This window comes from Anopheles coustani, chromosome 2 (genome assembly GCF_943734705.1).
Source record: "Anopheles coustani chromosome 2, idAnoCousDA_361_x.2, whole genome shotgun sequence".
In the NCBI taxonomy this organism is placed as follows: Eukaryota; Metazoa; Arthropoda; class Insecta; order Diptera; family Culicidae; genus Anopheles; species Anopheles coustani.
This window is the reverse complement of record NC_071289.1, coordinates 655,275-683,081: the sequence shown is the minus strand read 5'-3', so window position 1 is coordinate 683,081 and position 27,807 is coordinate 655,275. Positions and strand designations below refer to the sequence as shown.

The window sequence follows — 27,807 nt, the reverse complement described above, 5'->3', positions numbered from 1 at the left end:
AACTTTTTGCCTTGTTCGGGACGATAGGTAGATCTCAAATTAGTTGAGTCGTGATGGAGAAGGAAAACAAAACCACTGTCGCGGATAATGGAAGGAAACAGGGTGGCCGAGGCGATCTTCAATCCCTTCCGACGCGACAATATTTGGACCAAACAGTGAACCCGATACTACTCCAAGGCTTGAAGGCGCTAGCTAAAGAACGTCCCCAGGATCCCGTGCAGTATTTGGCCAACTTTCTTTTGAAAAACAAAAATCGCATTGAAGAGACTAATGGCAACACCACGGAAGAAGGACAACAATAAATAACATTCAAAGAGTAGCCGGTAGTTTGTTTACATGTTGGTGAAAAGAATGTAAGAACGTGAAAGAAACGTTGATAAAACACGATGTGGATTACAATTGGATTTATAAAACAATTTCCGTGAATCGAAATTTTCATGAAAATAAAGAAAATTAAGTTTTGTTAAAAATATATGTCGGTGTATACACCTTGACTGTCAATTGGCAAACTGTCAGCAACGTAATTGTCATTAGGTTCTGTTTTTGGAAAATAAGAAAATTAGTGCGCTCGCTAGGTGTTCTTTGCCGTATTTTGAACGTTTTATCAATTGTGATAACATTTCCCTCGCAACACGATGGCTGAATTGTTGATAGACCCCAATATTCGTGGTTGGGTCTTTTTGCCAATCGTTGTAATAACGTTCCTTGTTGGAATCGTTCGGCACTACTTCTCCATCCTGATTAGCTCGCAGAAGAAGGTGGAACTGACGCAGATCCAGGACAGTCAGGCCATGATTCGGGCACGATTACTAAGGGAAAACGGAAAATATCTCACCCAACAGTCGTTCGCCATGCGTAGGCATTACTTCAACAACGAAGAAACGGGCTACTTCAAGACCCAAAAGCGAGCACCACCGAGCCCTAACTCGACGGCGATGCTGTCGGACCTAGTGAAGGGCAATTTTATCAACGTTCTACCAATGATCGTCATCGGAGGATGGATTAACTGGATGTTCTCCGGATTCGTCACGACGAAAGTCCCATTTCCACTGACACTTCGTTTTAAGCCGATGTTGCAAAGAGGCATCGAATTGGCCTCCCTTGACGCCGCCTGGGTATCGTCTGCTTCGTGGTACTTCTTGAACGTGTTTGGCCTGCGAAGCATCTACACGTTGGTGCTCGGAGAAAACAATGGTACGAACAAAACGCACAGCAATATTTGCAACGTACACTATCTAATTTTCCTTTTTTCCGTAGCCGCGGATCAAACGCAGTCCATGCAAGATCAGATGTCTGGTGCAGCCGTCGCAATGCCGCAAGATCCAAAAGCTGCATTCAAAGCGGAATGGGAAGCACTACAGATTACCGAGTACCAAAATGCGCTTGCCAATGTGGAAAACGAGCTGCTAGCCGTCAGCTCTGGAGCCAACGAACAATCGTCCCTTTCCCATCTAGCAGCGCGCTCCGACGATGGAATTAATTCGTAAGAAAGGCTTGTAGCAAAATCAACTAGGCTAAAACTTAGAGGCGTTTTAGAGAACTAGAAATTGTTTAAATTATCCACCATCCTCTGTCCGGAAAACGGGTTCCGTTTATTGGCCACACCTCCATCTGCATAGGGTCTCTTTTGAAAGGGAAACTTGTAGTATGAGCTACAATAATTTCAATTTGCTAGTTAAATAAAATATTGAAGTCATCGTATGTCGTACAACTCCACGTACGCAAAGTGGAATGGACTAAATAAATTAAATAATTTGATCAACCATAAAACTATTGATTGCTTCATTGCCTTTTGCTGATGACATATCTTTCGGATTCAATGGAAAATGTAATTCGCTCCCGTTTTTGTAAATGTTTATTACATTTTATGTCGCGTCGTCCGTTGCAATTAGTCCTTCCATATGTAGATAATGATGTTTTTTTTTCTCTTTTTTCCATGCTGGTGTTACAAACGCTCCTTAACTATTCAATTAAATTGGCTTTTCAACGTCCAAATCGTTGGCTCCACATCCATTTCATTGTACCTCATTGGCCATCCTTCGATGGTGGGACCAAGCATCGAAGGAAAATGTGTATATTTAGAGCTAGAAACGTCCTGCTGCAACGAATTTCGATAACTTTTCTCTGCATAATACATTTTCCCTACACCAAATGAGAAATTTGCCACTACAGGTAGTGTGTTACGTTTTGGTTGATTCAAGCATATTCACAAAATCCTGTTTTACACGGCTCATCGATACAAAAAGCGCTCTCTGTGTTATTGTATATTTCCCAGCAGTTCAGATCCACGTTCTGAGGAACGGTAAAGGTTAATCGACTGTTGGTGACTTTCTTAATCAATACACACACGCACACTTTTCCAGATGCTTTTAAATCAATTCAGAGTTTGTTCTAACATTTCATTTTAACATCTATTGGATGTTCTAATGTGGTTGGACACACGACGTTCGCAAGGAATGCATGGTTCTACACTGATCATGGACCGGGGTGTTCAGGGGAGCTCAAGGAGAGAAGGATAGGCAGAGCATGGTACATCGCGAGGAAACAAATCTATGAAACAACACACTTGAGTAATTGGAAGCTATGCCTATGCTCATTTAAGTTCGATTAATAGGACAAGGTGCGATAAGCTGCACGCAACGACTAACTAACTTATGCGAAGGGATGAGATAAAGTGTAGTACTAGTAACAGCTTACTAAGATATGACGTGATATGATGATGAGAATATGCGCGCGATATATCGAGTGTAGATTTCATAGTAAGAATAAACTGGCAAATCAAACACTAGCAGCTTGCACGCAGCCCTTTCTAGGGCCCAAATTGCGCAACATAATCAACCCCTAGCAGGACGGCAAGAAAAGTAAATAATCCATTCTACATAAAACAGTACTAGAGCAATAACTGTATTCTAATACTTTACACGTTTAGCACACGGATTTTTCTCCAGTAACACCATGCAATAGAGAGTTTTCTCCAACACCACGTGCGTGGAGCTTTCGGAAAACTTCCAGCATTTTTGGTTTACAAGTACATTTTAAATATTTATTGCTTGCTCTCTTTTTTTGTTTTAATTAAAAATGTCTCCACCGGATCACGTTGATCAATGGTTGAGTCTTGAGATTGTGACCTGACATGTGATCTTTCTTATCTTTGCGTCATCCTTACAATAATACTTTCTTGAGCATTCATGTGTAGGTTGGTTTGAAGCTGCATTTCCTAAGTGAATTCAGCACTTTTTTTTCGATGTTTGCCCAACATGGGCTGAAGAAGTGCATTTTCATTTCGGTTTCGGTGAATTAAACGACATAAACATATCAAATTTTCCTGAAGTCTGATGATTTGTCTGATCACGTGCGTGTGTGTTTGTGTGTTAGTGGCTGTGGTGGTGTCCAGGACTGATTCTTGGCAGTGTATCATTCAAAAAGTTTCGGAGCGTTTTCGATTTCGTCTGAAGGATTAAAACTCGAATGAGTATTTGATACTGTTAAAAAAACCTTAAGAATGCCTAAGAAAAAAAAATTCCTTAAATGAGACAAAAAATCATATGATTAATTATTTATAACTTATTTCATAATTTGTATTCTGTTCCTGCGTTCATCTCATGCGACACTTATTAGTTAAGTGTAATTTACGTAGCTTCAGCTCCCTCACATTTCGTTCGCTTTTCCATCTATCAAGTTCTATTATCAAGTTATGTTTCATTAAACGTGGTCATGCACCTTAATGCTTCTTCCATCGTTTCCTTGCTTTAAGTCTATCTTATATTCGTTTAAAGTATTCTTTGGAGAAAAATTAAATCTTTCTCTTCGCCCACATACTATTTCTTTCCTGCATTCCTCATCAAACCCTCACTGGCTGCACTGGCTAGTTCTTTCGTCACTGTTACCCACCCACATGCTGCTGTGAGGTTTTCCGATCGGAAAAAGGCAAGGATTTTTTTTTCCATTATTTTCTTAATATGCCAAAAGCCACCCCGCTCCCTCCGTTACCCTTGTGGTCAGACAAAAAAAAAGTTTGGTTGAAGCTGGCGAATGCAGCTTCGTCGACCGTGTTTAACGCTTTTACTATTACACTACCAATGAGCAGCTTCCATCCACGCACGGTACATTCGGAGTGTTCTTTTCCGTTGTATGATTGAAGTCAATGCGCTGACGTAGAACGAACCCGAATGTCCTTGCCGAAAGACTCGCTAGAACGGTCCTTGTGTTTGTGCCAGGGTGGTGGTAGCGGCGGAAGAGTGGCATCGTTAAATCATAATACATTAAATTAATTTAAACGCTACGCTTTAAACTGAAATGACCAGTCCAGCTCAGAGTGTTTTGGCTCTGTCCAGCAGATCGCTGATGAATTTCTGAAAATAGATGTGAAAGAAAAGTGAAGATGGTTTGTAGTGAACAGGTATATCCCCAGTTTTTCAATGAACGTAATGTAACTTTTAACTCTTGTATTTTGTGTTACGAGCTCCAAAGTGAGCAGACATACCGTAACTATGCCGTTTGATTTAATTAAATTAATTGGAAGAACGTGTTCAGCAGATTAGGTTAAGGAAACTCCGAACCGAAATCACAACTGAAGCATCCAGCATAAGAAAAAAAAAGATGCCACAGTAAAGAAGCCACTAATGAAGGCACAATGCACTGGAGCATGATGTAACCGAAACAGTTTGGAGTATAGACACGTAAATGAACAGCGGATGCTTACCGATATGTCTTGCGGTGGTCGTTTGCATGCGGAAAGAAGGCTCTGAAAAACACAGAAAGGAACGAAAACGAATTATATGGTGAAATCAGTACGAAGCCGATGGGCCACGGTTGCAGCACGGCTTGTCTGGCTTTGGTAGGCTGGATTGTGCAATTAATTAGTTCACTGAATTGGTGAATTTATGCCTGCGCTGCGTTGGAGATACATTTTACGAGCTGGCCTTCGGACCAACCTACACTCGCCTTGGGTTTTGTGGAGGCCGTGAGCTTCCGTTGTGGGATGAATGTTCCCGATCCTATATTCCAACGGCATTCGCTCGAATTGGAGTTGCGTACAAGGTTACCTACGTTCAATCAACGTTAGTTTCTGGATGGGGAAATATTCCTCGCACGAGAATACCATGTACACATTCCCACCAGTCTATATTCCGCGTGATCGCGTGAATTTATTTTCATCCTTCAGAATGCTCATTTATAGCTACGGGATTTTTCCTACGTTCCTGCGACGGTACGGTACACGTCTTTACCGGTTACCATCTGCCGAATGTTTGTCACGGATTTAAAAAGAACAGAACACCGGGAGCACAAAATCCGATTGTTATGATACGGCAGTTAAAAATATAATCTGGGACCGCGATCACGTTCGCACATTTTTGTATGTCCGCTCGCCCCGCGCGTTTTGTCGATCTTCGAAGGCCGAATTTAATGGATTCCCAATCAAAGGAAGGTTTTTCTTCGGCCTGCCCGTTATCTGATCCGATTTGACCGATCCGTGTGGAGTAGAATATACTTACAAATAGATGCGATCGTCTTATGTCATCGGTGTCCATATCGAGAATCTCGTCAATATCCACATCGATTGCTTCTGTCTGCAGGCCGCCGGTTTGGTTTGGGATCGAAAAAGAAAAGTGTGTAGAACAACACACGAGGAGACATATTAATTAACCACCCAATGAGCTCGTCGATAGATCGCCACCGATAGGCGGACGACTTACGGGTGGGTCGAACAGTTTCTGCAGCTCGTCGTACAGCCACATCTCGACCGCTAGCCGCTTCCGGATCAGACTCATCTGGTGGGAGCCGTACTTGGCCGTGAGGAACTTTTCACGCCGTTCCTTGACTTCACCCTTCTCGGTGAAGTTGACGCGCAGACCGGTACGCCCTGGTGAACGCTCGCAGTCGTTCATGGTTTCGACGCCACACTGCATGGTCTGTTGGTTCGACTCCTCTTTACAATGCTGCTGGCGGTTAATCGGCTCAGAGGCTGCGAGGTGGTGGATCCACCTCCGAATTCCTGCCGTTCGAACTGTGTGTGTGCTTCACCGACAATTTACTACTGCCCGAAACTCTTTGTCCCTGCGTAGAGGAAATGCGTGGAACGAGAGAGAGAGAGAAAAGGTGGGATTTCATAAATTAATAACACTTTAAGTTAAACTGATAGTTCAATGAGGCCGACCGACGGGCGGCACGACTTTTCTTTCTTTATAATCAGAACTAATTTATCTTGTTTCTGCTTAAGGCGGCGTAGGTAGGTTTTTCGGCTCACTTCATCGACCGACTACCACCACCACCAGGCGTGGCCAACCCCAGTTAAGCTCCTAAAGACTTTCTGTCCGAACTTCGTTCATCAATAGAATAATGCAAATGCAGACCCCACACTCTCTCACACCCTGGACAAGGTGTGAAGAAGCATCGATTCCACACCTCGTTGGGGATGGAAATTCGAATGGCACGAATACCCTTGATGGGAGTCCGCATGGAGACATTTCCTGAATTTCCCGCGGAGTGAACATCCCCATTACACGATAACATTTATTGTCCATTAGGCCTGGAGTGCGTCCCAAAACGACGATGAATCACGTAAGTGGACCACGGGAAGGTCGAGGGCGCTCAGTTTGGAGAGTGGGAACTTCCATTACGCATCCGAAACCGAACTCATTCTTTATCGCGCCCTCGTACCACGTAGAGATTGCTTGGGCTGGGGCTGGAAAGTAGCTTCTCATCATCTTGCACGAAACTTTGCCCGTCAGCAAAACTACCTATCAATAATCACATATTTGTACGTCGTATCTACCACGACGTCAAATGGTGAGGAGGCAGCAATAGAGCCTCGGTATCAAAGCGTCTCTCCTGTTGTTCAATTTGACGGCAGGAAGCGAACGGTAAGATTAATTATTTTTAGAAAAATGATTTATTCAACTATCTTCTTCCATTTTCGTTTATCAACCCAACACAATTGCTACGTTTCAGGTAACGATGTAACACGGATGTCTTCTGCTGTATCCGGTTTGGGGACGAGCCGTGTACGTTTAATTGCATCCTGATTAGCGCTCGATTAATACCGCTGAAGTAGAAGTTGATACGATAATGCGTTATCACATTATCACGACAGCGCCGTATCGGAAGGAAGCCTTACGCCAGGGAAACACGATTGTGCAGAATATTGTTAAAAGTTCTCATTGAATTTTAATGACCCTGTAATGTAAGGTAGACGCACCATAAGAAGTATTCGAGGATTTGTATTGGATTTACGGTCTGTATGATTTCCTTTTGTAGTTTCTGTAATGAGTTGTATACAAATTGTTGTTAAAAAATGGTTACACTAACATGCATTTATCGCAAGTCGTAACAAAACTAAATCTCATACATTGTGAAGATAATTTTAGCTAACAACAAAAGCGGACAAGAGTTTGCTTCGGCGTTCAGCGGATGTGTTGTGCTCTAATTAAAATGAAATTACCATCACTTTGAATGATGCACCAACGGGGGATAACCCGTAGGGGGCACAACAAACCGGCACAGCGTTAGAATAACTGCCTTCCGGAACGCCCCGCCATCTGCTAATCGGTCAAATGGATGAAAATGCATGTCCCCGGAACCGGAATACACATATATTCTGACGTCCCACCAACGTCAGATCGAACAAAAGGGGGGAAAACTCACTCCGACGAGGCCCGTATTTACCACCCCGTCTACCGTTATGATGTGTCCCGGAAGTGCGCTCCGAAGAGTTGGAGCTCGGGGGTTTTTTTGTTACCTCAACCTACAAGTAATCATGCTTGGTGTTACACTTTCCTGCCCCCACACAGCCACTGGCCTTTGTGTAGAACAATGCAAGCAGGTGCAAGACCCGAGACTTTTGCAAAAGTGGTACACTTTCCGGACACATAAACCTGACGACGATCTGCGACAACACAATGTTGCCCTGGGCCGGCTGTTTTCCATTCCCCGGGGTTTCAGGCGTCAACTTATGCGCAATCATTCCCAGACAACCCTATTCTCTATTGTCTGGCCGTGATGTATGCACATGCATAGTTCATGGTGCAGCGAGGACTACGGACGGCAAGAAACGTCGCGCCATCATTGGATTGCTTCCTTATTCCATCCGTGTACCAGTACATCATGTGGCCTACATGTGCCAGTATTAATTATTATTGATTAAAAGGCTTTCGATGCAGCTGACCAAAACAGGCGATTTGCATTGTGACCTCTTGTCATATGAAATAAAAACATAATCTTTGCGTATGCTAAGGTATTCAGGCTAACTGAAACTGCAGACCTGCCCTTTGTTTGTCTGTGTCCTAGAAAAACGACTCAACCCAACCCATCATCATGTCGTCCCATGATGTGTGGCCTTATTGGCATTCTTGTTTATGATGGCGCATCGAAGACACTCGCGTTGTACTTGGGAAAACATGAGGTGGTTCATTGTAACACGAACCGGCATCCCGCTTTGATATGTTGCGATGCTGGGCCAACGTTCTCCTTGCAGCCCTGGAAACTCATCATCCATCAGCACTTTACATTTGCTGCACGAGACTCGAGTCGAGAGATAACTGACAAACGTCCGTCACTCACGAATGCATTGATGCTTTGATGTTGATCAATCCATGTACCTTTGAATGCACATTTGTTCACCCGCCTATCATTTAGTGGTGGTACAACAAGGGTAATGAACTCGTCATTCAGAGAATGTATTGTCTCGTGCGATGCAATATATATACAGTATGAAACCATCTAAAAAATATATCAGCACATTGTCCCATCCTTATCTTATGTGGAACGAAATACATTTACAAATGATTTTTCTTATTTGCCGTACAACCTGTAAATCAAATGATATCGTGTGGCACATGATGCCGCTGACGCAAATCGTTTGCGAGTAAAAATAAGATTGTGTATTTATCCCGCGAATTGCAACAAGTACTGGCGAAACATTTGGTTTTCATCTGCGTCAATTTGTTAGCGAAGATCAACGCGATCGCGACGTTCCGACATACTGAACACGTGCGGCAGTGTGCAATGACATCAGAATCGGAACTGATGGAACTGTCTCGTCGAATCAACAGCATTTGAAATCGATTGATTTGTTTGCGAGACACGGAACTCACGTTTCCTTAATTTTCCCTCAGAGCTTGGCTCGTGAGGCAAATCATTTATGTTCATGCATTTGTAACCATAACTCTAAGTGAGCACAGCATTTCCATTGGTGCAATCTACACTGGCCTTGCAAAGCGCCCTCAAACCCCTCAGGTTATATTATGCACAAGTATCGCCCTTCACCAGTTGTGCATCGTATAACCGATCTTACAGGCCGGGATGATCGGTTTGCCTCTTCTACTTGACCGAGGGGGGATCGTGCGTAACGACCGTCGAGTTAATTGAATGTGAAATGAGCACCCATTTGGCGCTAAACCAACCATGAGAGACACAGCACGGGTTTTTTTTTGTTTCTTGCAGAACACACTCGATCTGTTTCATACGAATATAAACATAACCAGATGCATACCCCGTACCAACGCTCAACTTGACGCAATGGCCCTTTGGATGGGGTCGTGGCTGTGTTAAGGAGGAAAATGCTAGGAGTCCGGTTTCACCGGAGTGCACCAAAAACGCCATACGAAGTAAACCAACTTGCGAGGCTTCGTTTCGACACAAATTATTAACTTATGTATGCTTGGCCTAGGCTTATGTTCGTATTGGAGACACAGACAACGTTTTTAATCCAATTAAAATGAGTATAATTTTTGCAACAATAAGTCCCACTAACGCTTCCGGAGCTTTCGCTAACGTCCATTGGCTACAAAGAATTAATTTATTTAAACACGGCTAGTTGCCGCTTAGTTCTACAAATACCTGCAATGCATCGTTATTATTTATGGATTGGCTCGAGGAACGTAAGGCTTAAAGAACCTTCCATTCCGCAATGCAAGCGTAGAAGGATACTTTCCGCATCCCCACAGTAGTAAGTTATTTTTCGATCGAAGAACATCCTTAGGTTTAACTACCGTCGTTTGCAGGTGCTGAACGTTTTGTATAAATAAGCATGCAACCTCATTTGCTAATTTGAGAGAACCCTAGAAGCCGAGAGGAACTTCACACGTGGTAGTAATATTGAATCGTAGCTAAAATAGGCGACCATTTGAATATAACCTTTCAGTTAAGCAACCCCAACCCAGCAAGTGAAACGAAGGTGAAAAAGGTTGCACCTTCCAGGAGCTGGAATGATGTCAGCAGCCCTTTCCACTCGAGTAAGACACGTTCGCCAAGATGGTGCTGATTTTGTGAGGAGCCTTCGCGTCTACAAACGATATGTGGATGGAAGTGTTTGAAAAAAAGAGAAAAAAACACACAAACTTGGACACGCCAAGGGGCCTCATTTCATTCGATTCTCACCTTTTCGCTGCGAGCGGGATACTCGAGAAACCGGTTACTTCGGTCACTTCTGCGAACAGATCACGTTTTGCGATCAGTTATAACCCAGCCCTCAGTTACAAACGGATGGGAAAATGTCCCACCAGAGCCGGAATTCAAGAAAGTAGAACCCTCAATTGACACGGACCACCTCACTAACATAGACCGAAAGGTCTTAAAACGTAAGGGCGAAGTTGTCTCACCTTTTTCTGTTTTCACAAACAATTTTACGTGAACTGCAGGTAAAGACTGTTTTAAGGCCAAGCTAACGACACAATGGCTTTGCTAATCTCTCCGCAAAAAGAGATAAACCAGTTAAGAATAACTATTTAAGAAATCGAAGCGAATCGCGTATTGCGCAATACGTAGCGACCAGACGGTGCAAATGAAATATTTACATCATCCGAGGAACTACGTCCATAATACTCACATAGGTCGAACATGTAGGTGATAAGTGCTGGGGTACACTTGGATCAATATTTACTTTTCCTGGCACGAATGTACTGTTCTTCCATATAGCATCTTACAGAGTACGTCGGTCGATCATGTTTCTTTTCTCTTGAACGGTTTAATTTATCATGGAAACACTTTAGAGAAAAATCTAGAAATAGTGTTTACTACATTTGTTTAATGGTTTTCAGAATAATTTTTGTTTTTCATTTCATTTCATGAGCATCATTTTCTTACTTTAAAAAAATCCATACTTTACGCAATACAAAGCCTGCCCAGTATGTCAAGTGAAAAAGGACAATTATGTTATAAATCTTGACACTATTTGGCTTCATGTTTGTGTTCAACGTAATAAATAACTGTAACCTCAAAGCAGACTGGCAACTTTATTATGCTAAGTCGAAGCTTCCATCGTGGTCAGGGTCTAGAGAGCCTGATGGAAAGTGGTAAAACGATATATCTTAATGATGTAGGCTTCAAAAAGGACTCACACAAGATGAGAAATTAGTAGAAGCATTGACCCTTGATATTGAGAGTTGAGTCAACGTTGTAAAGTGTGTGAACACACGGTAATCGGTGGGTTGTGAGTCAGGCCGAGGGCTTTTGCCAGCAGCGCGAGTTTAAAACTTAATCACAATGAATTCTTGGCAAGATAGGGTCAGAGCACGTCTCGCTTATCGTGGTAACAATGCCGCCCCGACACAAAGACAAAACAAGCATAATACACACAATCCCACCCTGTCCGCCAACATACGGCCGCGTTGCTCTGGCAACAATACAAATAGAAAGCATAAATAGTCTCAACTCGTTCCCGTGGCGCGGCGGAGCGTCCGAAGATGTAAACAATCGAGCAAAAACGGGCCCACGGTTGCATTTATTGTAAACAATGAGATGTGAACTCTTTTCCCGCTTGGTTGGGAGCGTGGAGTCGTGGGTGTACCAGGTCGGTGACTCATAATCAATCTTCTTCTCCGGGTCATCAACTGGAAAACTCCAATGGGACTTACCGCGTTTGGTTGGTTATTTGCAAGGCATTCTTATAGTTTTAACCAAATTAGGAAACTCATAAACGAATAATCTTTTAGCAAGTTTTTGGAATTTGATTCATTAATAATGTTTGAATAACAATTATTCTAGTGCCCCTAAGGCATTCCTACTAGCAACTAGCCGTTGGATTTGGCCTTTGGGGAAAGAGAGCATAAGTTCCATTATGCCGCTCTCTGTTTTGTCTTGTAAATTCAATTAACGTTTTATGCGTGCCTAGCCATAAAAAGAAGAAGCACAGTGGACACCACCTCCACCATCGTGCAGAATCATTTCACATTCACTTCACGTCATACTGTTTCCTGTGTTTCGCTCCGTTTGATTGGAGAGAATGACGCGGGAAAATGGGTAATCTTATCGAATTCCAGAATTCCAATTCCACCGCCCACAACTAGCGAATGTTGGTCATATATTTCGTGAGACGGATTTACAAGCAGGTGTGCTACAGTATCAGATATTGGCAATATGCGAAGCCTACGAACACGGGACACATTGTTCAATAAATTGATAAGACGTGTCTCAAACACAAAAACTGACACCTCTGAAGCAAGGTTCAGGGTACTTCCTTAGAAAATCAATAACCATAATACTTAAAAAGTTATATAATTAAACAAAAAAGCACAACATGTTGAGCTGTGCTGGAAGCAATACATACAATTCTTCCGGTTTCAACGAGTACGGAGTGCGGTTTCATATGAAGCCTCCGCTCTACCTCGCGATAATCCCATCTCCCAAGGCCAAGATTCCAGCGCAGCGAATTCGATTCGTTTTCCTATCAAAAACTGAACTAAGCTACTCTCAAATCCCAAGAATTCTGTGCGATTCGGCAGTAAGGCTAGCACGGCAGCTGGAGCAGAGGCTGGAACGTAGTGAGTCGGTCGAATGACGAGAAAATTATAAACGGATGATTTAAATTGTATTTTTTTAGGCTTCGAGCTTGAAATACTCGTTAACCACTGGCGGAACTGGAGAATCAAACACATGAGAGAACATTTTGAACGAAGTGGAAAGTCATTTACCACCAGTCATTCAATCGAGTCGAATGAAATAGCGTAAATGTTCAGGGTTTTGATTTCTCCATTTCCTGCCCCGGAATGACCTTCCGTGCCATCTTACGTCTTAGCTCACCAGTGTGGAATGCACCGAGCAACAACCATGTTCCGAACTTGGCACGTAAGAAACGAACCATACGGATTGTAATACTCCTTTTCGGCTGGCTACCCTGACCATTTGTCCCTGCCCCTAAAAGGAAAATATTATTCATCCACTTATCGAGCACGATAATGACAAATAAAAATATAAAAAGCGCATTGACTGGGATTCATTCGAAGCTCTCCTATAAAAATTGTGAAAATAAAGTGATTACATAACCGAATGGATGTCCCGTTTTCCTAAAGAAGACAACACTTTGTCCTTTTTCGAAGAGCTTGTTCGACAATACTGGCATCCGCAAAGCCGTAGCAACTTATATTATTAGGACGGCGCGTTGACGTCGTTTTGAAAGAGAAACAAATCCACCCAAAGTCGTTTTAATTAGGCATCCAGCGCTTTCAGGAACAAGCAATAAAAGGCCGGAAAAGTCGCTACGCACCGGCAATTGCCAGATCGTTTCAAACAGATTATCGTTACGACATCGGCGCAAAAAAGCGCAATGGCGAAGACGAGGGGGAAGGGTGCAGGGCCCACCCTCCGTCACCACCGCTGGAGGATGCCAAAGTTTAAACGGTCCAAAGGAGCGTCCTTCACAGCCACCCATACTCGTGTCTCATTGGGCCTTCATGCTATTTGCCTTACCGCAACTACGAGTGTCGTCTCACTTCGGTGCCACTTCGTTTTCCATCGAAAGAAACCCACTCACAATGAGATAGGAAAAGGGGGGCGACGGGCAGGGGGCCTGAGCCCAGGCGAAGAAAACGAGCCCTCGGTGGCGCACACGACTGTTGTGAAGTTGCACAATTTTTCTACAACAGAAAAAATGAAAGGCCAAGTAAGGAGAAGATTTTCTGGTCAAAAATGCAAGATGCATTAACTGAAGCGACAGGTGGTGTTTAAAATTGGAGTGCATGTTTTTACCGTCAACAAAGCATTGTGGTAGTGGTTTTGAGGTTTGGCTAAAGAAGTTGCAGCGGATGTAAACAGTATGGTTGAAGCATGTTGGACGTTGTTTGCGTGAGATGCACTTGCGGCCAAGAGAAGATAAACCAAAAAAAAAAAGGCGAATAAATACCAGGTCGTGAAGCAAACGTAGGGGTTTAATATTTGGTTCTAAAAATATATTCCACCCATCTGCTCGCAGGAAACATTGGGTCTCTTCGGTTTGGCTTTCCACCGACAGAGCATACATCTGCCAACAACATTTCGCAACTACGTAGTTTGGCGATGTTTCATCAGTGCGTTACACACAAATGACTGGTTGGGAAATTACTTCCCTTTTCAACTCGGCAATCGTGTCTAGAACAAGTGTAGGAAAGAGTAAACCATGTCGAAAAGAAGCCACATCTCCGGTTGATCTCATTTTAAAATCCAAAAATTCACCCTTTACCGAGTGACGTGTGGCACGTGTTTGGCATCACTTCACGCGATTAGCAGTGCGAATCGCGTCATGACCAATGTTTCTATTCCTTCCTCAGCACAAGCTATTTTGGACAGCGTTAATACTCTAAGTGACGCTCGATTGAATGTGTGTTATATAATACCTATCTTTTCCCATCTAACTAGCACACTATGGGCTAAATAAGTAACACAACGTGTGTGCATGTTTTTTATTAAATAAAGAGGATAGCATTTTCATCAAATTTACATTCGTCTGGAAAAGGTATACCCTCGTGCTTTCCCGAGTGACACATGGATAAAGCTTTCAGAAAAATTGTGTTTTATTACCGAAAGATTTCTCAAAGATCGAAACAAACCTAATCTGGGCGTGAATACATCTTTTGCTTTGGTGTTCTCCACAAATCGATCGTCTCTCATGTTGATCGGACAGACTACAGACATCCCATCTTTTTATTTCCCAACTCAACGTCCAGATTGCAACTCGCTTCAAAAGACGTGTTTTCCATGTGTTTTCCTTTCCACTTCACGGACATTTCCTCTCCTCAATGGGGGGTTTTTCTACGCCTCCCCTTTCTTTTATTTTACCTGACCGGCGCTGTTGGAACTTCTCTCCTCTGTCGGTAAGGCATTTGGTTGGATTAGAAAATTCATTACCCGTTTTGTAAAATCGTCATAGAAGCGGATTAATAGTTTCAATACTCCTCCGATTCGTTATGTATGAGAGACAATTGATTTTAGTAAAACCAACCTTAAGAAATCGATTCAATGTTTTCGGAACGCCTTTTGCAGGAAAAGCATAGCCAATGGCTAAATCGGAGAAACTTATAACGGTCGCGAGAAAAACGTGGCTACCCAAACCAAGATTAAAACCAATTACAATATGCATGAAAGCATAACAATTTCACCAATTTTCGGCGACGCTTTTCCAACCGACTTTCCTCGTCGTCATCGTCGTCGCCGTCGTCGTCACCACACCATCGTCATCATTCATCTACGATCGATCGCTGTTGATTGTGTGACCAAAAAGTTCCCATTGCTTTCGGTTGCAATTTGGCGCCCTTTGCGATTGGATTTAATTATTTTTTAGCACCACCAGGGCAGTTTTCTCCGCCAGTTTCCACCAGGGGTGTGGAGCTATGCGCATTATAAAGAGAGGGCATTATAAAGAGAGCGCCATTTCGGGCCGCCATACGATAGTCGTCATAATGCAACATAGGCTAACCTCTATTGTGCCCCGCACAAACACGGCGTCCAGTTTTATGCTCGCCCATTAGCATTATTCGGCGATAAAGCAAACGTATGTATGTCCGAAACAAGCACAAGCAAACAAACAAATGAAATCCCAGCAGAACCGACCCAAACGCGCAACCACCGAAGACAAACGGAGTGCCGGGTTGACCTACATTTCCACATCCTCCTCCCGGGCTCCCTGGTATCGGATCGTACCCGACAGCCTTGTGACCCATGCACGGAATATCGATACAGACCACGGGTTTTTTTTAGGACAGGCGACACGAATGTCTTCGAAAGGTTTATGAAACCCCCGCCATCGAATGGGGAGAAACATTTGGGGTCAGACAAAAAGTTACCTTTCCCTTTACCGGTGATAAAGAAAAAAGAAACATAGACGGGCCTAAAATCACCATAAATCATTTTCACCAGAAGAGAAGGGAGAAAGGCAAACATCGGTTTTGCAGTACATTGATTTTTCTTCACAAGACGGGTGGTGGTCGTCTCCAATTGAAACGCCTTAATCGACGAAACACGAGGAGGTTCTGAAAGGGCATAAGATTAAACAATACCTCAAACAAACCTTTGACGTCACCATGTAATGCCTTTAACCTTAAAAGTACGTTGACGTTTTGAATCTTCTTACAGTCGTGGAATTTCGATTACTCATCATAATTAATAGTTGAATTTCGTTTGCTTCACTTGCATAATTGCTGGTTTCAATTCACGTACAATTATTATTTATGCTAATTCTCAGCTTGCAGCTTACAATAGCCTTGTCCTCTGCTGTTTTCAATATTTTTTAATGACGTGACTACTGTGATTCCCGAAAAGGCTTGCTTAATGTATGCGGATGACCTAAGGATCTATCTGCCAATTGAGACTGAAATGGACTGCGATACTTTGCAAACATTCTGTGATAACTTTAGTGATTGGTGCCATCTAAACGACCTAAGTATTTCAACTGAAAAGTGTTGTGTGTTAACTTATCATAGAATAGACAAACCTGTCGTTCATAATTACAAAATCATGGGTACCGATATTGCTCGCGTAACCGAGGTCCGCGATCTCGGAGTTTACCTAGACAGTAAGTTAACGTTCAATGTGCACTACAAGAAAATAATAGATAAAGCTACGAGGTTGCTAGGATTTGTTTGCAAGCAGTGTCAGGAATTCACAGATCCTACATGTGTAAAAGCGTTATATGTCAGTCTGGTCCGCTCAATTTTAGAGTTCAATAGCGTCATTTGGTCTCCGTCTACCGATTATTGGACACATAGAATAGAGGCAGTTCAGCGTCGGCTTACTTGTGTCGCGTTACGACTTTTCTCTCGATCTGTATCGTTTCGACTTGACTATCGTACACGTTGCTTGTTATTAGGTTTACAATCCCTTGACCACAGGCGTAAAGTTGCGCAATGCGTATTCATTGGTAAACTTTTGACAGGAGAGATTGACGCCCCTGATTTGCTGGCTAGAATTAACATATATGCTCCTGCTAGAATTATAAGAAATAGACAATTTTTAGCACCTCAACTACGTAGGCGATTATACAGCCATAACGAACCTCTGTTAGTGATGATGCGAAACTTTAATAATTACTATGAGTACTTTGACTTTAACTCCTCTATGTTACGCTTTAAAAATGAATTGCTGCTTCTTTATGCTAGAGTTAGTCCTTAGTATTAAGCTCAGTGTCCAGGCCGTGATGTTGGCCACACACTTTATAAGAATAATATAAATAAATAAATAAATAGCCTTTTTCCTAATTTAATACGAACAACCATCATAACTTCACACATAAAAGTGACAAACCAAAGGAAGATCTGCTTAAAGTGTTGATCGAGGGACAAAGAAAGAAACCAAATTCCATTTCCATCCATTCCCTGAAGCATAAAAAATACAATCAATTGTCGAAAACATGTCTTCAGCTTTTTTCCTTCGCAAGGGATGCAAGGCAAAAGCTTCGACAGCCCGCCCCATCGCGGTGATCTTGTGCTTTCGCGGATTTCACGATCGACACACACACACTCACCGGGACAGCAAACATCGGACAACAATGTGTGCGAACAGGCCCATCACCATCATCATCATCATCATCATGATCGTCGTCGCCTCGTGGAGGGCTTCGTCGTCGCCAACGCAACGAATCAAGGAGGAGTGAAGCATACAAACGGACATGGCCACAACATAACAAAAAAAACACACACACACACACATAGAGACACAGACAGCCACGAGCGACGGCGAATCAGGATTCCCGCTATCGAAGCAAGAAACCTACAGACCCAGACATGCTTCGCTGCTTTCTCCTTTCAGTTCACTCCAAAGGGGTGGAGTATGGGGAAGGGGAGTGTGCTACGAGGGGCGCGATTGAAGAAGATGATGATGGAAGAAAGGAGGCCTACGAAGAGGGTTGCGAAGAAAGATTAAAACGATTCCGCGAGAGTCTGCGAAGAGGGGGAATTGGGGGGTTACTTTTGAGTCGATGAAAGAGTGAGCTTTTCTGACCCCCGTCCCATCTCCCCTCCCCTTCTCTTCCTCTGTCTCGACAGCGACAGCTGATGCTGCAAGCTCAAGCCATTAGCCTACGCCTTTTTCCCGAAACAACCCTTCAGCTGGTGTTCAACGCGTAAGGAGATGGAACTTTGGAAACGTGTTTGGCAAAAGGGAAACGTGAACACACGTACACACAAACGCACATGCACCCATGCAAATATCTTTCTACACGCAAAAAAATGGGGTATCCAAAGGGGATGGAGCAAATGCTTGTCCTTTTTGGTCCGCAACTCCAGGGGAGAAAAGTGTCAGCACTGGTTCGTGTGCTTGGGGTCAGGTTTCTGCACTCTCGCACACGCAGCATATTTCTCTGCCGTTCTGGCGCATTCTCACACTGCCGCGCGCTTTCTTTCCACGTACGTAGATGGGGCGGTTTCTTATTTTATTCCTTGCGCTTCCTCAGATGTGTGACCCCCACGAAACAACCCCCCCTCGGGCCGCGTAGCAGATATTCTGGTTTTAACGAATTCTCTCCGTGGCCATTGACTTTGGTGCTGCACACAGAACCCAACCACATCGTTGTATCGCCAAAGTGGGCAGGTGAGTAGGTAGTATTGGTAGGATGGTATGTATGTAGGGTGCACTTTTCACTGCACATAAAACACCGTCTGAAGTTCACTCGTTTCGTCGTGGAAAAAACACACTCGTCACACTTTGGCTCGCCTGTTACTAAAACGGATGCCTATTTTTCCCTTTGACGCCATTGAAGATTATTATCAAATATCGAGACCCCCCCTTCTTAACAGCCGGCCTTATATAGCCTTCTTCCTTCGGGGTGGGCGTGGGCAATATCTCTCACTTTAAGCGCATCGTAAACGCACACACCAAACAACAAAAACACTAAACGCACTTTTTGGCTGTGGCTTACTTTAGATTGCTTACTTTTTTCTTTCGATCTCCCTTGCCTAGCGCTTTTTTCGCGTTGATGCTGGTGGTCGTGGTCGTGGGCCTGAAACCGACGTCCACTTCGGGTGTTGAAGAGATAGCGGAACGCACCGCCGCCGCCGACACGCAGGCAGATTGCAGACTTTTACCTTCCCGCGTCCGCGATGCACGATAAAACAAAAAAAAGAGCGAAACGGCACGAAACTGAGAGGAGAAGAAACCAAGAGCTCCAACACCCCGCGTCGTCAAACCGCACACTTCCTCCTCCACACGCTGAATAAAAGAATCAATCTGATCAACCGGGAGACCGGGGGACCAGAAAATCGCGACCACGACGACGACTGGACAAACGGAGCAGCGGACAAACGGCACAGACTCTTGCGAGCTCCAAAAACCGACTGAAGCTGAACAATGCTCCACGCGTCCATCCCGCGATTCCGCACGGTGGTTCGCGGAAAACGCAGAGAAAGAGAGAGAAATCAACCAGAGTAACCCGAGCGTGCGAGCGCGAGAACAAGATCGTGAAACGCGAGAAAGTACGCGACAACAAAAGCTCGCGCGTCGGTTCGCGTATTTCGTTGCAGCAGAAGTTTGCTCACGCGGCGTGGCCAAGCACAAGAGTGCATCCGACGCTGCCTTCGCGAGCAACTGGAAAGCCGGAGAAAGCAACGAGAAAACCGCGAAAAATGAGCGAATGAGAGAAGCATCATCTGTGGATGCTTGGAAGTTCCCTTGGACATCACCGCTCGCGATCTTTCTCTTCTCGCTCTTCAAACTACCAAAAAAAGCGAAAATTGTGAGTTGTATAAAAGCTGATGCGCAGGAGGTGAGCGGTGGGTTGGGGGGGGACGTTTTAATGCTGGGCTGGGAAAAGAAAAACAAGCGCACACATACGTAACCTTGCCGGGTTCTGAAAAGCAGCAAAGAAAAGCATTGGACATTCGGTTGAAGCTAAAAGCTTCGAGAAGAAAAGTGGTGGAATCTAAATGTCCCATGCTCTGATTTGGCCTCCCTTGGCCTCGTCTGCCTCCATTTGTCCAGACGTACACGCAGACGTCATGCAGGCCATGTGTTAGCACACAGAAAGCGTCAGTCTAAGATGCCGGAAAAACATTTTACAAAAATTGCACGCGATGGCTATGAAAAATGGATGCATTTTTCTTTGCTTTGTTTCTTTTTGCCATGACACAATCGCCCATAAGCACATCCGAGGCACATAAAACTGAGAAAGGAAAAAGAAAACCGCCACAACAACAACAACCACGCAAACCACAAAACCGCCGGTGAAGTAATCCAATTACACAAATAAAGAAGAAAAAAACTACAACAACAACCACTACACAAAGTGAAACTAAACGAAGATACGAAATTTCAACGCAACGTTTCATTTCCCATTTTCAAAAGGCGCACACGTGCGAGCCCGCGTTGTAAGCGTTGATAAAAAATGCATATGTGTGTGTGTTTGTGGAATAAGGGGATGGGGATGGTGGGGTTGAAAAATGCCAACACTCGCCCACCTCCTCCTTCGTGTTTCCCTGCCCATTCAACCCGCGGAATGAAGATATGTGAGGGAGAGTACAAGGGGCGCCTTTTACGATGACGATAACGACGCGGTTCCGTTCCGCTTGGATGCGTTCGGAACGAGGCCCCGGGGGCACAATGCGTCGCGTTGGCCACCGATGATAGCAAAGTCGGCCGATAATGTTCTTCGACCGTCACACAAACACAAAAAGCATAGACACAGAAGCCTGCAGAGGTAAGTTGCATTAAGAAAAAAAAGATAAAATGGTTTTCGTAAACGCGAAATGCGGTTTGCTTTTCTTTTACGCATTATCATGGAAACCATTCAGTGATGAAAGAATGTCCCTCATCTGTCCCCTCCCACCAACTACTAATGTTGAGGGAACATCGCCGCCAGGAAACGGTCCGAATCGACGTAACATACCGAGACCTGTTCATTTGATAAGCCTCCTTCTTTCCGTCCAACCTCCGGAGAAAATATCGTTGGACCACTGAGCCTGTTTGTGCAGTTATGATGCAACTGAATGCAGGCTGCAGCTACAGCATCTCAGTACAGTAGGAATGGAATAAATTTCCGGTCAAACATATTGCAAATTTAGTTGCACTCAAGTCGATATATATCCTTTACATTTCACACCGAACAAATCATCCCAACACCTCTTCGTTGGCCAGAACTTATGGCTTCTTGCTTCCACGTTTTGGTGGGCGCAATCCCTCATCATTAAGTCCACAGGAAAATTCGTCAGCACGTCGTTACCGGAATCGGGTTGATCACAACAGCTTAGCTTCGGTAGCAGAACCTCCAACATGGCGGGGGCGTTGGGTTTGCTGCTGTCACGGTTTCGTGGCCACGAGGAATGATCGCGGGGCGGCATCTTTTCGTAAGGAAGACGAAAGCGCACACACATTCAGACACACACACACTCATTGTGGTTGGATGGCATTCCCCCCATGGTCATAACATAACACTACGGTCATGTTTGGTGTGAGCCAAGGGAGATGAGGAACGCGGTAGGCGCGAGAATATGAAGGCTACTTTCCGTTTCGCTGATTTTGACCGAAGTTTTTCCGCCGCGTTTTGAACACTTGTCGGTGCGATTTTCTTTCTGCCGAACATGTTCAACCTATGCTGGACTCTTTGTCACCGAAATAGGATGGGAGAATGTGGCTTTACTAGCACGTTTGTATGCGCAATAAATCATGTCTAAAACAGTTCACAGTTACACGAGTTCTCCCTCACCGAATATAAAGAATCAAAATATCTTCTTTCACAGTTTATGATAGCGAAAAGCGCCACCGAGGACCGGTGAAAGAGACAATTAATTCCACGATGACCGATGAGTCATATATATTCCGCGACATTGTTGGATGGTAGTTCTTCTCCCAGCGCCATTGTGTTGCTTTTTTCTTGCGTGCAAGCTACCTTAGATTGACTTTCCTCGGTCTATTCTTCGGGCGAGTCGGTCGAGGCGAGGTTGTCCATCGTTAATTACATCTCTTTATGCAAGTGGAGCACAGTAACAACAGCATGCAACGCCACTGTTCCTCAACTCCCCCCGCACCTGCCCTTGCCGCCCGCCTTGAGCAAAATAAAACATTTCAGACAAGCTTCCACTGGAAGTTGGAGTTCAATCCCACCGACAACAGTGGCGAGGGGGGTTGGTGTGTTTCCCACCATTTCCAGTTTGTTGGAGGAAAAATCAGGTCGGGCAAGCAAGCGGGCGGCCGCCGGATGAAAACAGATTCTAGATTTGCACAAACAAATTCCATCCAATCGATGGGGGTGGGGGGCGTACAGGAAGAACATGGCTGGTGCTTGGGGAGCCTTTTAAGGCATTCACGCACCGTAAAGTAATCCCCAAGTCCCAGCCCCAGTTAGCGTCCCTCGCGGAAAACACACGCAATGAAGGAGAGAAACAACGACCGGCAACGTTTATTAACCTTAACTTGATCTTCCGGTGTGCAGGAAAAGAGTGTGTACGGAAACCTGCACCCATTGAGTTCTTTAACGCATGCGTGTGTGTGTGTGTGTGTGTGTGTATGTGGGACACGAAGGAACGGGTCCTCTTCTCAACGGACGCAACGCATTAGTGCTGAACTCGCGCGCGCGCGGGCTCCCTTTTCTGCGTCGTGAAAAACCGGATCGCTTCGACCCACTGCCTGCCTGGCCACTTTGCTGATATGATAATGGCTTCAATTATGCCATTACGCATCCTGCTCCGATCGAAAGCTATCCTCCTGTCCTGTGGCCGCTTCGTGTGAAGGGCGATAAAACCATTTGCACGCGCAACTCTCTGTTTGTTTTCTTGTCTGCAGTATCTATTTGGCTTGGCTGGACAGCCAAGGGAATTCCACTAAACTAGGTTCGAGAAGCGAATAGTTGCCTAGAGGTTCAGTTAAACTTACTAAGATACCCCACATTTGACACTGGAGTTGGCTTCCCATGGAGTCTTTTAGGACACATCCCCTACAATAGGATGATGCGAACGAAATCCAAAACGACTAGAAACACCATTGCGTCACCTCACGGTAACACGGTAACAGTTACAGTAACTGCTGGCAATCGGTTGTCACGATTTCCGATCGTCTCCAATGTCGTGAGGTCTTTCTCTTTCGCTCTCGGCCACCGAAATCGGGACCAAAAAGGCCTGATCTTGCACATGATTGATGGCTTAAGCGGCTAATAATCGCGCCTTTTCCTAGCCAACCTGTTATACACAACGCGATGTCGAGGAAGAACCTGAACCTTGCCGCTATCGTGTGAATTATTGTGGGAGGAGGTTCCCGACATGGTAGGAAAAATCTTCGCTCCATCTTCCATTACCCGTAAGCATAGTTGCTTCCCCCTTCCATTCCGCTCGCTCCCCTGCACGAAAGATCACTAATCGCGCATCCGGGACTTAAGACTCTAGATTCTTGCAAAGTTTGCTCAAGCGACAACGAGACCTTTGGGTTGACACAGTTACAATACCCCCCCCCCCCCCCCCCCCCCCCCCCACAAGACACCATTGTTGGGGAGACCAGACCACAGCAGTGATCGTCAAACCAAGTGAAGCCACCAGCAAAACGGATGACGATGACGCAAAGACCACTGGCACAGCGAACGTATGCTGTAATTCGGCGGTGGACCGCAACCGTAGGCTGAAGGTAGGTCAATTAGTCCGTCGGCTGTCGGCATCGAAATCGTCGAATGATTGAGCGTCAGTACTTTTCATAAATCGAAAGCCGAAAACCTTCAAACCTGACAGCTGCACTTCGCGTGGATACGTGCAACAGCGATTCTTTCTTGCTTTCCGCCCCAAAGCGTCTTGCGTACCAACTCGGACTCTGAACCTTCTTCACTTTGTTTTGCTACTTGCGACAGAGTGCAGTCGCTTTATAAACACGACGAATCGGTTTCCAAACCCCAAACACCTTCGATATCAAGGTTTCGAAGCCGGCACGATTCATGACGTCGATGAATCGTACCAGAATCGTTGAAGTTTAATGTTGAGAAAAGAATTTTCTATGCACAAAAGCACCAGATGCCACTGACTTTTTTAAAGGCAGCACACGTCGGTAAGCATCGGTGTGTGGGACAACAAACGGGCATATGCGTCCCGGCTCTGGAAAGGCGCCAGCAAGATGCCTTCCCAACCCCAATTCCAGACCAGATTATGGACGACCTATTTATTCGCAAGCAAGATAACAAAAGCAGCGTCTGCGGAGAAGCATCCTCAAGCCCTCATCGCCACGTTCTCGACCAAGCAATGATTAATATTTAATACTAAACCAGCAGAAAAAGTGGATAAGCTTGAACATACATACACGCTGAAGAAGCATTCTTATTTAAGAAGCACAATATACGTTTATATTGAACGACAAGAAACGCAGTTCACGTGGTCTAGTTTTATCTCATCAATATTTAAGCTGTTGTTATGTCTGGAGGTTAAGAAGAAGACTCATCGATTGACACGTTAAATGTAGTATGACATTATAAAATAGTGCTAAGTATTGCCGAAATCTGATGTTTCTGTTTAGTCAAGGTTTTCATCTCCTCCGTCGACATAATTCGTGAGGCACAAAATGGACTGATAATGCTGAGCTAAATTGAAGACGTCGCAGTAAATCTCTAAAAGGTCTGAACTCTCGGTGGACAAAGCGGTTTAAAGTTTTAGAGCTCATGACGTCGTGTCGGTGCAACAAGCGGCTCATGTCACTGATTTGTGCCGAAATGTTTTGACAAATCATGAGGCGCCTCAAGCATCCGGTTTCAGGGTCGTAAAGCCATGAAAATTACTTTTCGTTTGAGTGTAGCGATCGTCTGTGGTGCATGCATTTAAAGCACTTAGATGCATTTAAAGCATTTGGCTTTGAAAACCGCTACAAAGTAACCTATCATGAAGCTTTTGGAGTATTTGAAAGAAACTAACGAATAAAAAAAGGCAAAAGCCCGTTAAAAACACTACCCTGAAGGTCGTGATGGTTAGAAACAAGGTAACCAGTTATAAAACTCTCCGCATCAGACGCAAATGTCAGGTAAAGTCGATCGATAAATGTGTGAAGCCTGCGGAACGAGGTTGGTAAGGGTTGCTGTCTGTGAGAGAAAGGAGGGGAGGGAAATTTAGAGCTCGAGAAAATATAAGTGCTCGGATGGCCTCGTGCTGCTTTTGAGGCTGAATTGCGGCGTGTCCGACCGGCTTGTGTGGAAATCCCAGAAGAAAATCCAAATGCCAAATAAATTTCGAAAAGTTCATCATTGTTGCGAGGTGATTGTGAGGCGGCTTGAGTGCCTTCTATCCTCGCCTTGCCAATCGGGCCGTAGAAGTGTGTTAGCTTTCCTTACAAAGTTTTTCCTAATACAGTAGTTATCAAAAGGGGCGTTAAGGTTAAGGTACAAAGATCAAAAAGATATTCCTTTTCACGACTATTCTCTCTCGCTTGCTTACTGAAAATAGAAGCCAACCCCACTAGGATTTGATAAACAATGTAAGAAGATTAGTGCACCACAAATTAAACGTAGGACTGTGTAGCTTATCCAAGCAACTTCTTCACAAACGCCCACGGTAAATTGTATTTTTACTTTCTCACTGAATGCATGCAGTCGGTTGGATCCATCTCCCGACCGTATCGTTCTATCGTAGTGTTACGCTCATATGCTGATTCATCGCCAAGACCAAGTGCGGCGGGACCAACGACCATTCTCAACTTCACACAGACACCGAGGGAAATGCCGGCATAGCACAAGCCACTTTGCACCAATTCCGGGTCTCCATCTCCGCCGGTACTAAACGTGTTGTGTCCGCCTTGTGGCCTCCCCGGCCTACAGCCGTCTGTAAATTAGTGCAATGTATTCGCGATTGCGAGCTCTCTCGTACAGCCCCGTTACGCTGAGACCCGACCCACCCGAAACAGGCCCAGGGGTGTCACAGACGGGAAACAACTGTCCCAATTGGGAATGGTTTTCTGTGGACTTCCTGATCCCGACTACAGCTAGTGGAGCAAGAACACTTTTCCTTCCGCGTGACTCGGTGTGCTTTCGAAGCAAGATAAAATATTTCGACACGTATTAAATATTTACTATTGAAGACATTTCATTTCCATACCATGCCTTTCACGACAACTAATGGTAATTAATAGAAGTACAAGTAGATTGTACTGAGGAAAATTGCAAAAATTCTCAGATAAATTACTCGCGAATCTCAGACTAAAGATTACAGTTGATTGTTTATGACATCATTTGAATGTCCATATTTTAAACAATCAAAAGCCTCCATTCCATCAATCTCTGTCAACAGATTCTTATTGTTAGCAAGACCCATCAATAATAACAAAAACTATATGTGTTTTTCCACTTCATGAATAAATTTTATGTTTGGGAAAAGAAAAGATACTACCCAAAGTTTAAGTAAATTTTCAAGCATCTTGCTAGAGAAACGTATTTATTGTACACTTCTTGTACTCGTCCAGCATCCATTTAGCAGCATAGAAGGATGGATGGCCAAGGAAAGAAATGGCACGTTGAGATTCCAGGGAGTAAACTTGTTCTCAGCACTATTTATTGCTCAAATTCTGCCATAGTTTGACTAGTAGTGATGTAACTGGAGTAAACAACGAACAAAACGATAACTCATTTGATGATTCTTCGGTTCATTGTCAATTTGGAAGATATTCTACCAAAGGTTAAAAATGGCCATGGCACCTTGGGTGGTCACACCTACGCGTGATATAAAGAACATTCTCCATCGTGTACCTGCGCTCTTCAACACGTGTCTAGAACTGCTAGCGTATGAAGACATCATCTATCCTTTTGCATCGAATAAGATATGTTCCCAGCTACAGTTTACTTAAACGTGATAGTTATTTTCTTACTCACCCCCTCTGTGGGAAGTTTCTTGGGAAAAGAAGACTGGTAGCTGTTTCTTCACCACACAATTGTCACAAAACCGTATCAATGAAAATCAGAAGCTAACGGAGCTGAGCAATTTACACGTGAAGTTGATTCGACTGATAAGATATGCTTAAAATAAAAACCACACCAGACAGACTCGTTACACATAGAGGCAGAAGAAGAGAGTGTAGCGAAAAGCACAGATGATTTTGGGATTACACGATTCAGATTGTGTCCCGCACTAAGTCGCAGCTTCTCAACCAACGCTACGGGGCAACTGGAAACTGAAACGAACGAACTAGCGACGATACAATGCCTACAATGGCCAGAGTTTTCCAGCTCATAGCAGAGTTCGTTTTGCTCTCTCGCTTAGGCGGCAACAAGCAGCAGAGATGAATTTTTCCACACATACGTCAAATCCTGGGCATGCGTCCTGTGGACCCAACATTCAGGTTTCCAACGACGCTAAACAGATGCTTTTCACAGAACAGAGCTTTTTACCAACCAGTTCGAACTTTTGGAGTCGTTTCGTTAAAACTTGTCACATACATTTCGCCCAACGAATGTTTTGTGTTTTGAGTTATCCAAGGAAGCTCATGCGTATGGAAAACTTTGGATGGGGAAATGGGTATCGGGCAAGGGGGGGGTAGGAGGGAAAAAATAAACCAATGAACATTCGATCGATTTTTCCAGCAGAGCAGTGGCTGTCACTTAAAGGTACGGTTCGTCTATTGCGTTGCCTTCTCTCCTTATACGTCTGACCCACCGTTAATTGGAATAGCACAGACTTCGGAGCTTAA

The 27,807-nt window shown here is 44.3% G+C and overlaps 2 protein-coding genes across 2 annotated transcripts; one reads left to right on the top strand and one right to left on the bottom strand.

The window, feature by feature from the left end:
• Positions 1-551: 551 nt before the first annotated feature.
• On the top strand, positions 552-1,732 carry LOC131263180 (ER membrane protein complex subunit 3). The gene is made up of 2 exons (XM_058265342.1): positions 552-1,194; positions 1,258-1,732. Exons 1-2 carry the CDS (start codon positions 636-638, stop codon positions 1,485-1,487), a joined length of 789 nt encoding a protein of 262 aa, XP_058121325.1. The 5' UTR covers positions 552-635; the 3' UTR covers positions 1,488-1,732.
• A 2,578-nt stretch (positions 1,733-4,310) lies between these two features.
• On the bottom strand, positions 4,311-5,984 carry LOC131262713 (protein phosphatase 1 regulatory subunit 14B). Its single transcript, XM_058264774.1, has 4 exons — positions 5,697-5,984; positions 5,496-5,570; positions 4,703-4,744; positions 4,311-4,352 (listed from the first exon to the last, which is right to left on the bottom strand). The coding sequence occupies exons 1-4, from the start codon at positions 5,907-5,909 to the stop codon at positions 4,311-4,313; spliced, it is 372 nt and encodes a 123-aa protein (XP_058120757.1). The 5' UTR covers positions 5,910-5,984.
• Positions 5,985-27,807: the final 21,823 nt, after the last annotated feature.

Excerpts from the sequence above, each read along its gene's own strand:
- LOC131263180 (XM_058265342.1), top strand. The coding sequence starts at position 636 with ATGGCTGAATTGTTGATAGACCCCAATATTCGTGGTTGGGTCTTTTTG. Across the intron at positions 1,195-1,257 it reads GGTGCTCGGAGAAAACAATG|CCGCGGATCAAACGCAGTCC; the intron begins GTACGAACAAAA and ends TTTTTTCCGTAG.
- LOC131262713 (XM_058264774.1), bottom strand. The coding sequence starts at position 5,909 with ATGCAGTGTGGCGTCGAAACCATGAACGACTGCGAGCGTTCACCAGGG. Across the intron at positions 5,571-5,696 it reads AGAAACTGTTCGACCCACCC|ACAGAAGCAATCGATGTGGA; the intron begins GTAAGTCGTCCG and ends GGCGGCCTGCAG. Across the intron at positions 4,745-5,495 it reads TAAGACGATCGCATCTATTT|AGCCTTCTTTCCGCATGCAA; the intron begins GTAAGTATATTC and ends TGTGTTTTTCAG.